Here is an 18139-nt window from a genome sequence, read left to right on the forward strand (position 1 = left end):
GGTGAAAAAGAAATTTAAGGTTGGCTTTGAAGAGAGTCAGGATGGCAGTTCTAGGCAGAAATTCAGGATGAACTTCTGTCTTGATTAGATCTGAAACTTCTTGTGAGACATACATCTCTACAGCATGAAACTGGGTAAGCAATGTTAAGTTTAATAATATTATGTACCCCTTTAAAACCAAAAAATATTCTAGGGATAAAGGCTAATTAAATTTTGACAGTTTATCATAGTTTTCAAATAAGTTAGACTAGTTATTTTCTTCTGTAAGTTTAATTAGAAGTTATAGAATTAAAATTAGTATTTTCAGTCATATTGATAATTGGAAGAAAAAGTAAAACAAAAAAAAAAGAAGAAACATTCTCTTGTATGTTGGTGGAAACTGCGTGTCAGTAGAATACCAGCAGATGGCAAAGAAAGCTTTCAGAATGTTGATAGTTACACGATCATTGATTTGTCATTAAATAAATGTAAGACTGTTTCAAATGCCAATATGGTAAAATCATGGTACTATTCATTGTGGTCATCTCTGTTTTTAATCAAGGACACTTGGCAGCAGGAAACATTTTCCCTGAAAAAGTGACAGAAAGTCAATGGCAGGAGGTATAGACAGACATACAAAACTTCAGGTCTTGGATTTACCACCTGGAGCTGAATAACGCTACTCTTAAAGTGGCTTTGCAGCACGGCCCAACTGCCAGTATTAATTACATGGATGGTTTCCAATTGCTATTACTTTGCTATATTTGTTAGAGTTTAATATGAACTGGATCAGACAACTCTGGATTATGGAGGCTTTTATATATGGCAGTTTCTTCCACTCTCCAAGTGCTTATGGGCCAGGCACAGTGGCTTATACCTGTAATCTTAGCACTTTGGGAGGCTGAGGCAGGAGTATTGCTTGAGCCAAGGAGTTTGAGATCAGCCTGGGCAGCATACTAAGACCTTGTCTCTACAAAAAACAAAACAAAATAAAACAACAACAACAAAAAACCCCACAAAACAACAACAAAAAAACAAAATTAGCCAGATGTGGTGTAATCCCAGCTACCCTGGGTGCTGAGTTGGGAGGATTTCTGGGTTGTTTGAGCCAGGATGTTGAGGCTGCCATGAGCTGGGATTGCACCACCGTACTCCGGCCGGGGCAGCAGAGTGAGACCCTGCCTCAAGAAAAAAAAGGTGTCTGTGGAGGTATCATAAAGAAAAAAGTGAATGATAAAGATGCACATCGAAAGAGCCTGTTTTTCTAGTCTGTGTTTCTGATTGACCTTTTTAACTGGGTTGCTACTGCTCACATCTTTGCTCTACACAGTTCAATCAGGAGACCGGTCGGATCAAATTACGTTAGTGCAGGACTTCTTCACTAAACCCAAGGGCACAGACTCCTGACCACTTCATCAGCCTCAAAACAGAATTTGCCACCTGCTTAATTTACACAGGAGTTGGCAAAAATTATTTTTTCCATTTAGTGCTGTCTGACAATACCACGACTAAATCAGGGGATTGGATATTTGATCTTCCAAATCCGCATAACGTCAAAACGACTAAGTGTTACAGGAAATTTTTTTTTTTTTTTTGAGAAGGAGTTTCGCTCTTGTTACCCAGGCTGGAGTGCAATGGCGCGATCTCGGCTCACCGCAACCTCCGCCTCCCGGGTTCAGGCAATTCTCCTGCCCCAGCCTCCTGAGTCACTGGGATTACAGGCACGCGCCACCATGCCCAGCTAATTTTTTGTATTTTTAGTAGAGACGGGGTTTCACCGTGTTGACCAGGATGGTCTCGATCTCTTGACCTCGTGATCCACCCGCCTCGGCCTCCCACAGTGCTGGGATTACAGGCTTGAGCCACCGCGCCCGGCCGTGTTACAGGAAATTTTAAACCCAGAGAGTATTTTCTTTCTGTGGGCTTTTAAAAAATTTAATTTCAGTCTATTTCTTTTTACATCTTTTTCTTTAAACAGATATTTCACAGACAAACCAACATGAGACACCATGTCAATAATATGTGAATAAATGTTTCTTTAAAAAAGAGAATTTTTCAGAAATTGTTTTAGAAAATACAGGTTTCAAATATGGCAGGAGCTAAATCCATATTTATGAGAGGGAATAATGAAAGAAAAAAGCTCCTAGGCCTCTTATTCCAGAAATGGATTTGCATGAAATTATTTTAGATTATACCATACTTTCCAAGGCATTTACTGATGATCACAAAGAGAATTTCACTTACTAGCTGTGGCGCCCAGTCAAGTTGTATAAACCCTCTAAGTCTTACTGTTTTTTCTCTGTTTGATTAAAATGATAATATCACATACAAGTCATAGAGCATTCATTAGGATTACATTAGATAATCTATGCAGCTGGTTTGTATGCTTGTCAAATAGTAAGTGCTGAAAGTTTAGCTATTATCATTATTATTAAACTAAGCCAGATTGAGAGATTTAAAATCAAAGCCGAAGTAGAGGCATTCTAATTTGTAACTCGCAGAATGCTTCCTTGTGAATGATCTCAGGCGAACCTTACAACAACCTTAAAGGCCAGTATGCCAGAAAACCCTGGAAGCCCCTTCACTGTTCACCATGCAATAACCCCACCTGTGTGCTAAGAAAGAGTTGCTTGTTGGCTGCCTGTAAGGCATGGCCCCTCAAGGTTGGCACTCTGTTCCCAAGAGGTGACTTACGTACTTTAAAACAACTGCAGGAGATGGAGGCAGACAGTATTCTTCAGATTTTAAATCTTGCTCTGTGTCTGATAGGACTTTTGCATTTTTATGACTTCTTAATATTATAGAGGAATCCTACCTCGAGTGCCCCAAAGAAGAAAGGAAAAGCTCTAACCAAAAGTCTTTTGAAAATCATCACTGTCAGTTTCCTTCAGTGTAAAAGCAGACAAGGATAAGTTGCCTCACAAGAGGAGTAGGTTGTGTCATAAATCTTGCTCTTTTTCTTTGTCTGAGCCTGTAAGGGTGGAAGTGTGCGATGTCTCCAGGTCCACTTGGAGAGATTTAAAGAAGGAAAACTCATTAGCAAGGGGATGAGGAACCAGTCCAGGCAATATCTGAATATTTATTATTTGATTTTATCTTGAATCGAAAAGAAAGGTGCTTTGTTCAGAAAGCTTCTGATCGATATCTGTCCCTTTGACTTCTGAACCTTTGCCTCCCTGCTTTATAACAAGGATCTATTAATTAACTTGGTGCTTGGCAGAAAAAAGTGAGCTTTCTCTGAACTCTACGAATTCTCCAAAAATGGTCATTAATGCTGGGAAGAGGAGCAGCACTGTAATCTTATTTTATACATGAAGAAACTGAGGTTCAGATTAACTTCATACTCAAGTAATAAATAATTTGTAGAGCTGGGAACCAAAGGAACAAAGGGCTGTTTACTGAGACACCTGGGTTTCTTTATTTTTCTTTATTTTTTTTAAGATGGGGTTTCACCATGTTGGTCAGGCTGGTCTTGAACTCCTGACCTCAGGTGATCCTCCCACCTTGGCCTCCAAAGTGCTTGGATTACAGGCGTGAGCCACCGCACCCAGCCAACACCTGGGTTTCTTATTCTCACTTTGCCTCCAGCTTGAGATTCACCACTTTGGGCCTTTGTTTCCTTACCTTTGAATGGGTTCAATGAGTTAGATCGGTGCAGCAGACTTTTTCTGTAAAGGGCCAGATAATAAATATATTTGGCTTTGTGGGCTAAAACATTCCCTTAGAGACTGCTCTGTAGGAACTATTCAACTCTGATTTTCAAAGAGGGGACTATTGCCAAGGCGCGGTGGCTCATGCCTGTAATCCCAGCACTTTGGGAGGTCAAGATGGGCGGATCATGAGACCATCCTGGCCAACATGGTGAAACCCTGTTTTTACGAAAAATACAAAAGTTAGCCGGGCATGGTGGCATGTGCCTGTAGTCCCAGCTACTTGGGAGGCTGAGGCAGGAGAATCGCTTGAACCTGGGATTGAACCTCCGTTGCAGTGAGCTGAGATTGCACCACTGCACTCCAGCCTGAAGACAGAATGAGACTCTATCTCAAAAAATAGAAGAGGTAACTATTCAACTCTGCACTTCTGTTTACAGTTAGCAGGTAAACAAATGGGTGTGAGTTATGTCTGATGACACTTAACTTACAAAAACAGGCAGCAGGTTGGACTTGGTCCATAGGCTATAGTTTGCAGACCACTAGACTGGGTGGTGTAGAAGTTTCTTTTACTGCTAATATTTGATGCCTCAACTTGTTTTAATAGCAATGCCATTTCTCTAGGAAAGTCACCTTGATTATTCAATCATCTGTGGCTTGTGCAGTTTGTAGAGTACTTAGGGATTTTTCTGCAGCTTCTCCTTTCTTCTTCTGTTTTTGAATGCCTGCTGTGTGTATTGCAAATACAAATTATTATCTTAATTTCATTCTGCTTAGGGTTTAGGGTTTGTGTGTGGGAAGAGTGGGGAGCGGGGAGAGAGGGGAGCAGGGGGTTGGGATTGGAGTGTAGTGTGCATGAAGATGGGTTAGGTGTGGTCTCTTGGGTAGGATGACTGACTCAGAATGAAGACCCAAACCTGCAGGAGAACCTGCTGAATGTTCTGACTTCAGATGATCAAAAGGTTAGCTGCTTTTGCTATTTTTTCTTTTTTTGAACGAAGTCTCACTCTGTTGCCAGGCTACAGTACAGTGGTGCGAACTCAGCTCACTGCAACCTCTGCCTCCTGGGTTCAAGCGATTCTTCTGCCTCAGCCTCCCAAGTAGCTGGGACTACAGGCGTGCACCACCATGCCCAGCTGATTTTTGTCTTTTTAGTAGACGTGAGGTTTCACCACGTTGGCCAGGATGGTCTCGATCTCCTGACCTCGTGATTGGCCCACCTTGGCCTCCCAAAGTGTTGGGTTTACAGGCGTGAGCCACTGTGCCAGCTTGCTTTTAATATATTAAGCAAGGCTTGAGTAATCATTTCAGAGCTGCCAGGAATGGGGTATGGTGTAAGGTAGAAAGATGGAAGAACGTGTCTCAATTTAAGTGGAAATATGATTTCTCCTGTTACAAAAATCAAACTGTAAATACTTCTGTAACTGTGATCCCAAGCCATATCCAAGAGGGTAAACTCTGTTGACTCTCTGGCCAGAAAGCAGCACTGCTTTCCCATGGGGGCCACTGTACCCTCAGTCCTTGCTCCTCTTCCTGAACAATGTGAAGGAGAGGAGGGCAGTTCAGCTCCATCATTGCTCAAGAAATTCCTCTAATAAGAAAATTAGAGTATTGACTGGGGACAGTGGCTCACACCTGTAATCCCAGCACTTCAGGGGGCTGAGGTGGGAGGATCGCTTAAGTTCACGAGTTTGAGACCAGCCTGAGCAACATAGCAAATCTTTGTCTCTACAAAAATTTTTTTTAAAAATTAGCCAGGCATGTTGGAATGTGCCTGTGGTCCCAGCTACTCTTGAGGTTGAGGTGAGAGGATCACTTGGGCCTGGGAGTTAAGGCTGCAGTGAGCCATAATCACACCACTGAAGTGCAGCGTGGGCAACACAGCAAGACCCTGTCTCAAAATTAAATAAGAAATAAATAAAAAAGAAAATAATATAGCACACAGGCCAAACTTAAGAGTAACAGTGTGGCAAATGAATCTATTTACTCTTTTTATAAATTGTATTATTGCTACATAAAGCTTCTTGGAATTTCAAAGTGAAGAATATTTGTAAAAACCAGGGAGTATGCTGAGTGTGGTGGCTCATGCCTGTAATCTCGGCACGTCGGGAGGCTGAGGCAGGTGGATCACTTGAGCTCAGGAGTTTGAGACCATCCTGGTCAACATAGTGAAACCTCATCTCTATCAAAAATACAACAAATTATCGGGATATGGTGTCATGTGCTTGTAGTCCCAGCTACTTAGGAGGCTGAGGTGGGAGGATCGCTTGAGCCCGGGGGTGGGGTGGGGCAGAGGTTGCAGTGACCCGTGATTGCACCACTGCCCTCCAGCCTGGGTGACAAAGCAAGACCCCATCTCAAAAAATGAAAGAAAATTAGCCAGGTATGGCGGTGTTCACCTGTATTCCCAGCTAGTCGGGAGGCTGAGGTGGAGGACTGCAGTCCAGGAGTTGGAGGCTGCAGTAAGTCATAATCATACCACTGTGCTCCAGCCTGGGTGACACAGGGAGAGTCTAACTCAAAAAAAAAAAACAAAAGCAAACAAACAGAACCCCCCACCCCAAGAGAATATACAACATCATAGTTTGCCTACTTATATCAAGGAGTATTATTTCTATTCAAATGTTATATTTGACATTAAAATCATAAAAAGTCATAAATGCTTATTTTTAATATCTCCTTAACTCTCTACCATCCGCCTCTCCCCACCTACTACTTGGTGGGAAACCGCTGCAAATGATTTAGTTTGTGTCCTTTTTGAAGGTTTTCTTTCTGTATATTTACGAGCGTGTTCTTGTATTTGGCCTGATGTGCATCCACGTATGATTATTAGACAATGTTTCTGCCTATTCAGACTACTGGTACCACCAGGTACAAGTCTGCCTAGATACAATGTGATAATGCCTTTTGATAGGTCCTAGGAAATATTCAGCACAGGAAGTAAAACAAAAACGTAACCTCAAACATATACAGTTGCATTGGTGTATTCCTTCAGAGGCAGGTTTAATCCAATACTCTGAAGTGGAGGTCTGGGTGTATTTCCAGCATCAATTTCTACTTTTACCTAAAATATTTAGATGATTGAGGCAAGGGTTCTTGTTTTTTAGTCATGAGATTGATTGACTTTTTTCATTCTACTTTCCTATCCTAATATTTCTAGTGTAACATTGCACTGATATTTCCTCCTCTAATATTACCTGTAGTCCCAGGCACTGTGGTTTATATTAAAACTTGTTGAGTCTATTGGATGGAGAGAAATCTGGGTGCCTGAAGTAGATTATAGGCTGAAAGAACCTAAGATTCTATCATAGTTAGATAAACCAAGAAGTCAATAAATGCAAGGAAGCATAACTTTAAGTCCCTGTAACTCTATTCTTAATTTGTCCTGATGTGCTGAGATGTCTCCATTCATCCTTGCTCACCTACTAACAGCTAGAGGGTCCCTGCGGCCACCTAGAGCTGAGCCCATCTTCATAATTCTCACGTGGGGCAGCAGACTCTTGTCTGTGATTTCATTTTACTAATATGAATTAATAGCATATTTTGCTGAAAATTTGAGCAATTAACATGGGCTGACCCAAATGTCCAAGATTCAGAATGTGGATTGTTGAGGAGAGAAATTCTACCAATTAAGGGCAGTTGACAAAAATGAGGATTTTTTTCAGGACAAAGGATAAGTTTAGGAAAAATGGAATCTGTTCTGAGTATCTGAGAATAATGAGCAAAGGAAGAGAGGCAAACAGAGAAATCTACGTCAAGTCCTGCTAAACGGAGATGTGTATCCAACCCGTGTATGTGCGGAAATCAATACAGTTAGAGCAAAGTCATTTCCCGGGTTTCACAGATGAGTGCATTCCTTCAAAAATTAGTAGGCTATGTAAGAAAGTCAATTTTCTGCATTTTTCTACAGGAAATTATATTTGATTCAGTATAAAAAGGAAACTAGTGGAAGAAAATTAATATGACAATACTGAGATCATGTGTGAAAAGAGGGAAATGTGTGTGTGTGGAAGAGAGAGAGAGAGAAAGAGAGAAACAGCATGGACAGAGACCCTTATTATATCATACAATAATGAATTTTCAAAGAACAAATCTATGTCATAGAGAAACTGTGAAAGGTAATATTTGAAAAGGTTCCTATATGCTTACTTAGTTAGAATCTACTATAATGCTTTAGTACTTAAACTGTTTATTTTTCCACGCCTGTGAAGATGATACATCATGTTAATTTCATGATTCTGGGTGAAGTACCAGCCGCCCTGTACAAACACTCAGCATTTTATGCACCTCCCCCCCCCAGAGGTACGTCATAGCTTTCTGCCCTGAAATCCTTGCAGCAGCAGTGAAGCCTGGAGCCTTCCCCAAGAGAGCTGCAGGTGGAGGTGGCTTCGTACTTAGGATAAGACTCAGAGAGCCCAAGAATCACCTCTGTGCAGCTTTGATTCACTTCTCCCCACTTTGGGTGTTTTCCCACATAGCATCTCTGGTTAAAGCCCTTTAGATTCAATCTGGATTCTAAATGGAACTACATAAGACACCTTTCCAGAGCCCATTCATCTCCTGCCCTGATAGTATTTTAGCAAATACTACAAACACGACAAATAGTTCCACAGTATAAGTATTTCTCATGCAATTCTATCCGGCAGAATTATTCACTCTTTACCTGAAATTAAAATTTAACTGGACAACCTGGATTTTATTTGGCAACTCTATTGCTTGAGCTCTGGGAGCCTCCGGAGTATCTGAGAAGGGTCTTAGGAGGGCAGACCTGTGTGTGTTTGGGGCAAGGAGCACGGGACAGGTGCCGATGCAGGGAGTGTTAAGCAAAACCACAAAAACACGCAAATCTGACAGGTGAGCAGAGAAAAGCCATTCCAGGTCTCTCACTACTTTAGCCACAACACCATCTCCTGACCGGGAAGGAGTGAGTCAGCAGCCCTTTCCTTCCTGTTTTCCTGACAGCACTCTTTGTGACTTCTGGGCCAGGATCTACATTTTATGTATTTAAGGAGCAATTTCAGCTGGCGGGCTGAGTTCATCATACAGACGAATGGACCAGATACTGGGAACGGGTTGTGCATGGGGTGGCGGTGGGTGGGGTGGTGGGTGGAGAAATGGGACACACCGAAAGACACAGAGATACGCTACAGGTACAGGGTAGACATTCCACATCACACTGCATGAATGCAAATACATACACACAAACATGCTCATGGTTGATTTTTCAATAAATATTTTTTTCTCTTCATAAATAACTCTCATTTAATTTATGAAGGTGTGGCTGTTGTTAGAGAATTTCCTAGTGAGTAAGAACGTAACAGACATCCACCATCCCTGGTCTGGAGGTAGCCAGCCAGGGTCTGAGCTGCTGGGCTCCCTGCTGAGCTGCTTGGCCAATGCAAGGTCTGGAAGCATTTCCTCTCCTAACACTGAGATCTCAGTCTGCTGTGGTCAAGAATAAACGCCTCTTGTTTAACTGGTATTTTTTTTTTTTTTAATAAAATTGTCACCTCAATTCTATACATCTAATTACAAGGATTTTAACTTGGATTTGAGGACCTTTTAACTCTTAAGCCTTCAAAAGTTTTAGACTGAATGATAATTACTAACACTGGATGCACCTAGCACTAACATGGAATGATAGAATATTCTGACACAGGCTTTTCTTTCTAATTTATTCATCATTATTTCTCTCGACTCTAAGTTTGATGATCTTCATTATATTGTAGTTACGCTAAGTTCAATCATAAAGTTAAGTCTAGTAAGACAGTGGGATTTTCTTTTTGGAACCCAAATGTTATATATATATATTACATATGCACACATTGTCATACATAGCCCACGGCTATATTATTATGCAGGTTCCAGTGTCATGGAAACTCATTAAGCTTTTCTGTGTCTCTGTGCCTAAAATCTACTGACAAAAATACAGTTTAACCACACACGCTGAAATACAGTTTAGAGGGAAGAGGAGGTGCTATTTATACAGGATAGATAGAAGTTTTAAAATAGTGAAATAAATCTGCTTTCTGTTAAAATAAAACTCATAAAATGTGCAATCAATATTCCTGGGTCATCCATTTCTTCCTTCTTATTTTCTCACAGTGATACTTCAGGTCTTTTGGGATAGTCACTTTGTGGGTATCTTGGAATAAAACAGTCATTTTAATTCTGTGATGGCCACAAGCAGGGTGTCTGGTTCATTTAGGGTCTCAGCCCTAAAAGGCCGAGCCTAATTACTGCGAGGAGGAGCTGGCAGGGATCAGCTCCCAGGACCTGTGTGGGATCTTGGAAGTCCCTCCCTGTTGGGCTGTGCTGTGGCTGCCTCAAGGTGCTGTAGTTCCAGTTTGCCCTGCGGATGCCGAGATGGAGATGGGAAGTGGGTGTGGGAGAGTGGCCAGAGGTGGGGATAGAGGCAGGTAGGGAAGGAAAACCTTTGGTTTGTAGGACATGGGTGGTATCTTGATCCCGGCAACTATGCGTGATGACAGCAAAGGCACAGTCTTAGGGGACAGTCGTGCCGTAGCCAGCACAGAGGCCAGGCTGGCTGCGGGCCCGCACACTCACCCGTGCTGCTCTGGATGGTCCTGACGGTGGTGGTGGTGCGCGGCGGCGAAGACGACCTCAGGGACACGCACTCGTCGTCCTGGGAGCAGCCCTTCTCGATGGCCCGCACGTAGCTGTGGCTCCGCATGCGGAAGCAGCCGGGCATGGGCAGGTCCAGCGCCTCCACGGCCTGCGACTCCAGCTCGCTGAACACGGACTCGCACACGGACTCGAACTGCCCGTTCACTTCCATCTCGCTCACCTGCGGGCAGACATGGGCGCTGTGACACTCGCCTCCTGGTGGAGGAGCAACCTCTCCAAGCATCTGGGAACTTCAATCCCCAGAAGAAAAAGCAGCGTCTGGTTATGTTAAACTCAAATGCATTTTATTTCCTTTCTGTTACAGGCTATAATTGAATGGCATTTATCTTATAATTTCAAACAATCGAGATATATATATATATATATATATATTGTATTTTTCGTAGAGATGGGGTTTCACCATGTTGGCCAGGATGGTCTTGAACTCCTGACCTCAAGTTATCCACCAGCCTGGGCCTCCCAAAGATTACAAACATGAGCTGCCACCACTGCCCTTGATTACATTTTAAAGAAAAAAGGGCATTGTTTGTAGAATGCAAGGAAATGTGGGACTTACTCCAATGCATGTTATTCTTATTTATAAACACAAACTTGGAGAAAAATTTTATCAGTCCATTGTCAGAGTTCATGTATTTCGGTACAACTTTTTAGCGCAAACATTTTAGAAATGAGTATTTTTATAGTGCCTTTTGAAGTGACTAGTTTGTCAAATAATTTCAGTGGTAAGCTTAATTTAGTGCATGGTATGGAAACATGCCCTATATTTTCTGGCAAGATACCCACATTCTGCACAAAAATAGACTAAACTCAGATATGTCAAAATCTTGAAAAGCACCATCATGATTTTCAAGCTATTTACAAGTTTCAGTCTTCTTTAAAAAAAAGTCCATACGGGCTGAGTGTGGTGGCTCACACCTATTACCCAGCACTCTGGGAGGCCGTGGTGCGAGGATCACTTGAGCCTGGGAGGTCGGGGCTGTAGTGAGCCCTGATTACACCCCTGCATTCCAGCCTGGGCAACAGAGAGAGATCTTGTCTCAACAAACAAACAACAACAACAACAAAAACTGACATGATTCATAAATTGCTTGTTAACATATTTAAAAAATTTCGCTACAAAAATATTTTTGTAATTGGAAAAAAATCTTTGAATTGGGGCTTTCTTTTTTTTTTTTTGAAGAATAAGTTTTTATTGATTTATATTCCTCCTGTGTGTAATTTACATTAGGTTGGAGCCCCATTAAGAAAAAATATGCCTGACTAGATGTTCCGTCAACTTCTCACTTTTTGGTTGACTTGCTAGAGATTCGGGAGCATTTCTCAATTTTCTATTACCTTCCAGGATATCTTATCTCTATTTTTCTAATATCAAATTCATGAGGCATTGGGAATTTAATAAATTAAACTATAATTAGGTTTAGAACACTCACTGAAAACCATTACAATTTTTGGCTGTCTCCTCATTTTGTATTAACCGAAGTTGTGCTCCAGTAATGACTAATTTCTTTAAACTTCAGATAAAGGTGACCAATTACGTTAGGCATAGCAATGGAAAGAGATATGCATTTCTTAGTAAGAATGCTTTACGCTTTAAAAATGCTATTTTCACATTCTTTATCTAATTTGTTATGTGAAATCCCTGCACATTTTCCAGGCTAATAAGTATATGTGTCTATATTAGAAAATTGTATCTCTACATATCTTTGTTTTTAAAGAAATACATGGACATACATTTAGAGGTAAAGGAACATATCTGCAGCTATCAAATGGAGTGAGAGAGAGAAAGGGTGAGAAAGTGAGCCCAAATCTTAACAATACATACATTTCAATCTGGGTCAAGGATATACAGGAGAGTCTTTGTATTACACGTGTGACTCTTTTGTAAGGTGACAATTATTTCAAAGTCAAAAATAAAGCAAATATATATGTGTGTATGTTTATATATATCTACAAATATATGGGTATATATATGTGTGTATATATATATATATATACACACACACACACACACACATATATGTATATAATTTTTCATTTTTTTCCCCTTTTAGTCAACATGTGAAACTTTACAAAGAAATAGCAAAATATTTCTGTCAAGGTAACAACCATTAAACTCAAAAGATTATTTTTCCGGATAGTATATATGCTCACTCTTCTACTACTTAACGCTCTAAGTTAAACATGTATATGTATATATATATATATATATGTATGATCTTGCTCTGTCACCCAGAGTGGAGTGCAGTGGCGCGAACAAGGCTTACTGCAGCCTCGACTTCTTGCACTCAAGCAGTCCTCCCAATTCAGATTTCTGGGTAGTTGGGACCACAGGTACACATCACCATGCTTGGCTATTTTTTTTTAACTTTTTTTTTTTTTTTTTTTTTTTTTTTTTTAGAAACCTGTCTCTAAGCTGTTGTCCAAGCTGGTCTCAAACTCCTGGTCTGAAGCGATCCTCCCACCTCCACCTGCAAAGTGCTGGGATTACACGTGTGAACTACGGCTCCTGGCTACACTTATATTCTTAATCAAATTCTCCTTCATTTCTTTTTATCCTTTTATTTTCATTATACACAGATACAGAAAAGCATACAAAATAAATATATAACTTAATGAATTATAATAAGGCAAACACCTTGGAACCACTACCCAGATCAAGAAATAGAACTTTTCCAGACACCCTAGAAGTCCCTCCACATACCCCCATATTCACAATCTTCAATCTCCCTCTAAAAGTACGTAACTAATACCCTGAGTGTTATTGCGATCATTTTTGTGCATTTCTTTATAGTTTTTTTTTTTACCCAAAAAATGGGTAAGACAAACCCTAGAGCCCAGGGATACTAAATCTGATACATTTTAAAATTCACCTTTAATATACACTTATTTTGATTTATCTCTTGAGAATCTGGTTTATTTGACCCATAGAGCTTCCCATAGTCTGGATTTTGCTGATTTTATACAAATGTTGGAGCTCATCATGTTCTTCTGTATTTTGTATTACCTGAAAATTGGAATCCAGATTCAGATATTTGATCAGATTCAGGTTCAATCTTTTTGGCAAGGCTAGAGGTCTTGTGTTTATTTCATCAGGAGGCACATTATGTGTAGATTGTCTCTCTTTTTATGTTGTTAGAAGTTATCTATGCTCAATGCCTAGATCTGTTAATCCTTGGGAGTTGCAAAATGAAATTATTCTATAATTACTTTTACAACTACTAGTTGGAATATTATCTTTTATATTACTTGTTTACTCAATGATTTAGTTCATATAGGAATGCTAGGATAAATGCTTGATTTCCCCTATTTACTAGTTTTCAAGATAAAATTTGTTCTCTGATATTCCATGTGTAATAATTTTAAAAAATATCACATTAACTCATAGATTTAAAAATATTTGATGGTTTTAAGTCAATTGAAATAATTGTCCTCAGTGAACCCAAATTTGTTCCATATTTGGTCAGTGGGAGTCTTTTGGCTTGGTTTGGGAGTCTTTTTGACATGCAAGTAGTAATCTTTGGTATCTGGTATGATCAGGTATTCCAAACTCAATTTAAACTTTTCCTGCCTAGTCCTGAAATCAGTATGTTTCCGAAAAGCCCTTTCTTTCTTTTATTTGAGAAGGAGTTTTGCTCTTGTTTCCCAGGCTGGAGTGCAATGGCATGATCTCAGTTCACTGCAATGTCTGCCTCCCAGGTTCAAGTGATTCTCCTGCCTCAGCCTCCCAAGTAGCTAGGATTACAGGCATGTGCCACCATGCCTGGCTAATTTTGTATTTTTAGTAGAGACAGGGCTTCTCCATGTTGGTAAGGCCGGTCTCAAACTCCTGACCTCAGGTGATCCACCCGCCTTGGCTTCCCAAAGTGCTGAGATTACAAGCATGAGCCACCACGCCTGGCCAGCCCTTTCTTTTTGAGTGGGAAATGATATTACAAGAACACAATCCTGGTACTAGGGAGATATATTGTTGTTGCTGCTGAGTTAATCATTGTTCTTAGGCCTTTTCAGTGGGAAGAACTAGGATATAAATTCTATAGGGTTCTTATATAACCTCTTCTATATATGTTTACTCTTAGATCTTTATTCCATACTAAGAATCCTGGTTCTCAAGGACAGAGGAGATGATGGAGTTGGACTATTCTATAATGATTCATTTACTTTATCCCATAATACATGCACAGAAAACATTATTAATACTACCCCTGCCCATGTATGATTAAAGAGCTAACAATTTTATTTTACATGTGGTCCCTCTATTCTTTTCTCATTTTTAAATAGTTATGCTATATTTACATTGTCAGAGCAAATAAACTTATTATGCTTCCCAACCAGTAAATGCTCTTAGTTCTACAAATAATTGTGTCTAATGTTTGCTACTACAGGTGGTCCATGACTTATGGTGTTTAACTTACGATTTTTGTACTTTATGATGACACAAGATTGATATGCATTCAGTAGAAACTCTACTTTCAATTTTGAATTTAGATCTTTTCCTGGGCTATTGATATGTGGTACAGTATTATCTCGAGATTCTGGCTAGGTGCTCAGCCATGCAATGACAAGGGTAAACAACTGATACTTCATGGAGAACTATGTTGCTAGTGTTTTCTGGATATTGTGTTTTTTGTTTTACATCCCATCATGTTTACAAAATGCCCATTTTTGACTTATGGTATTTTCAACTTGCAGTGGGTCTATCAGGGATGTAACCCCATTGTAAGCAGAGGAGCATTCACAGTTTTTATGCCTGGCCATTTTGGTTGTTTAGAGCTCATTGTCTAGTATATTTCTCAGAATGTGCTCATAAAACAATATTCTCTGCATTCATCCATGCTTATAACAGTTTATGCCTTTTACACATGAAAGTCAGTTTTTCTGGACATAAAAATCTTTGATTCACATATTTTTTTCTTGAGTATATTAAAATGCCACACACATCATCTTCTTCCAGCATAAAACATTATTGTTAGAGGGTCCAATGATAACTCAATTTTCATTTTGTTAAGTCACTTGCTCTTTTTGTCTAGAAATGCAAAGTGTTTTTTAAAAAACATTCTTTAAAGTCTTGTAATTTTACTAGAATATGTCCTGATGTTGAATTGTTTTGAGTCAATTTCTCAGGTACATGGTATGTTCTTCCAATACGTAGCTTCAAATCAACTTTCTATTTCAGAAAAGTTTTAAAAAATTCATTGTTTTTCTTACTTGTTCTCTTCCATTGATTTTCTTCTTAAGGGACTTCTATTATCTGTATGTCTAATCTTCTTTGTCTGGTTTTGATATTTGTCAATTTCTCTTTAATTCTTTTAAACTCTTCATTTCTGTTCTCTCTCTCTCTCTCTCTCTTTTTCCCTCTCTCCTCCCATCTCTTTAAGAGATAAGGTCTAGCTCTGTTGCCAAGGCTGGACTGCAGTTGTGTGATTATAGCTCACTGCAGAATCAACCTCCTGGGCTCAAGCTATCCTCTGGCCTCAGCCTCCCGAGTAGCTGGGACAACAGGCATGAGCCACTGCATTCAACCCCATTTTTTTTTTTTTTTTAAATTTCCTTCCTTTTCAGCTCCTATTTTTTTTTTTTAGTGTATTTTTACCTTTTTGTAGATTTTACTAACCCACCTTCTGAAACATAGCAGTTTCCAGTCCAAGCAGCAAGTAACACAGAGTTCATCTCTCACCACGGTCACCAAAATAGAATATTAGCTCAGTTTTTGCTGCTCTGTGTCAAGAATGATATTGTGCTGTTTTGATTTGCATCAAACAGCCTACAAAAGTGAATAAGTACTTGTCACTTTATTTACTGGCTTTTGTATTTTTTTCTCTGATTATTTTTATTTGTAAGCTTTGACTATTTTTTTGGATTATCTTTTCTTATTAATTTATAGGAATAGTTTAAACAATGATAACATTTACCCTTTTTGTTAATGTGTGTCAATATTCCTCCCACCAATTGTATTTTAACTTTATTATATCTTTTGCCATACAGAAATATTTAATTTTATTTAGAATAGATCTTTTATTTTATATTTTCTGGAATTCATGTTTTATTATAAGGAATAATTCTGACCACCCTACTATGCATATATTCTCCTAATATTTATTTTAATGCATTTTGTTATTTTGTGCTATTGCTTACATTTTAAATTTACTTAGATGTACTTTTTTTACATGGGATGAAGAAGAATTTTAGTGTTCTTTCAATTATATAGTGAACAGTTTGCTTGAATTCTCTGAGCTTCACTTTCCTCATCTGTGAAGTAGGTACAGTAATACCTACCTCATAGGAGTACTTTATGATAAAAAATAATATCAAAATGCATATTAATATCTAGGCATCTGGTTCACACTCCATAAATGGTGGATATTATTTTATGTGATAGTGTAGTGGGAAAAATAGTAGAAAGAAACAAATATGTTAGTCCAACCTTCTGAGATGGAGATTCATCAATTAAAAAAATAATAATTCTTATAGAATAGATGTGGACTTAATTAGATAATATGCAAAGCTACTAGCATGTACCAGGTACTCAATAAATGGTAACTAATTATTCCATTGTTATTCTTTCTACTGTTAATAATACTATTACTAGCAGTAGTATTATTGCCACCAATACCAGCAGGCACTGAAGTCACTTATAAGTTAGAGTCAGGACTCTTGGGTTTCCAAGCTTCTTTCACTGACTGGCTGTGCACCTATAGACAATTAACTTATCTAGGTTTCCATTTCATTCTTTCTCTCTTTGTCTCTCTCTCTTTCCACACACACACACACACACACACACACACACACACAATGAAGGGACGGCCTAAGTGAAAGTCACAGCTAAGCTGCCGGTATCACCACTGAGCAAACAGCTGCCTAGTTACATTAATTTTTAGACAAGGATGTAGAAACCTAACAGAGAAAATACGTCTGTGGGTTTTCAGTTTGCCATTTCAGATGAAAATACCTAGGATTTGGACTTGAAATAAAAAAAGACATAAATTAACTTGGAAATGACAGTGATTATGTGACATATTTTTAAATATCTGACTTTCCGTGAATATAATAATTTCTTCTCAAGGCCCCCTTTAAAAACCCACATTTTAATTAGATGTACCTATGGTAAAAATATAGAAAAAGAATAAACATAAAAATATACTTAATTTTTTTCTTTATCATCCAAGCACAATTTGTTTTTAGGGGTCTTTTACTTCCGTGAGTAATAAATGACAGAAATAATTTGGTTATTCTAGACCAACTCTTCACTCAACTTTGTAGGAGCCTTTGATGAATGATGTGTCAGGTTTTAAAGGGAAGTAAGAAATAATGCACTTAAATTCTATACTATTATAGCTTCTACTAATAATCTATTTGAGAAAATAGCTCTAACAGCATAAAAGCCAACCTCTTTTTGAAAAGTCTAGGGTATATATAGCAGCATTGCTTTGAAGAGGAAACTATTCTCCTTTTAAAATGACAATGTTGCAACTATAACAGGATGTTTGAAATTATCCTTAAAGATACTGTGGTACTTGAAAATTGAATATGGAACTAGAAAAACAATGTATCATTAGGAGTCTATTTCACCTGGCCATTCTTTCTGTATTTTGCTTAAGGTCAAATGGCGACATCATGGAATTACAGCGCCTAACCTGCCAGCATTACTTCTCCCATGTGTCTGTGCAATGATTTGTTGGTATCTTACTAAGCGATCACTGCAAAGTGATGTCCTAAAGAAGGTCAAATGTGCAGCTGGGGACTCAAAACAGTGAGCTGCAAGGGCAGTGTGCTGCTGTGGGAAATTAAATGTTCTCCTGTTTTAAACATTGTAAAATTGTGAAAGCCACGAATGCATATAAATATTTTTCCAACAGAATATTTTA

The 18139-nt window shown here is 39.0% G+C and overlaps 1 protein-coding gene across 14 annotated transcripts in view; it reads right to left on the reverse strand.

Annotated features, from left to right (window-relative positions):
- Positions 1-18139, reverse strand: part of DLGAP1 (DLG associated protein 1) — a 980899-nt gene that overhangs the window by 222638 nt on the left and 740122 nt on the right. For all 14 annotated transcript variants that reach the window (XM_037734016.1, XM_037734015.1, XM_037734014.1 and 11 more), the window contains one exon: positions 10197-10437. In XM_037734016.1, the coding sequence (XP_037589944.1) occupies positions 10197-10437 (241 nt within the window). The remainder of the gene's footprint in view (positions 1-10196; positions 10438-18139) is intronic.

The sequence above is a fragment of the Cebus imitator genome, unplaced genomic scaffold, assembly GCF_001604975.1.
Source record: "Cebus imitator isolate Cc_AM_T3 unplaced genomic scaffold, Cebus_imitator-1.0 Scaffold565, whole genome shotgun sequence".
Classification (NCBI taxonomy): domain Eukaryota; kingdom Metazoa; phylum Chordata; class Mammalia; order Primates; family Cebidae; genus Cebus; species Cebus imitator.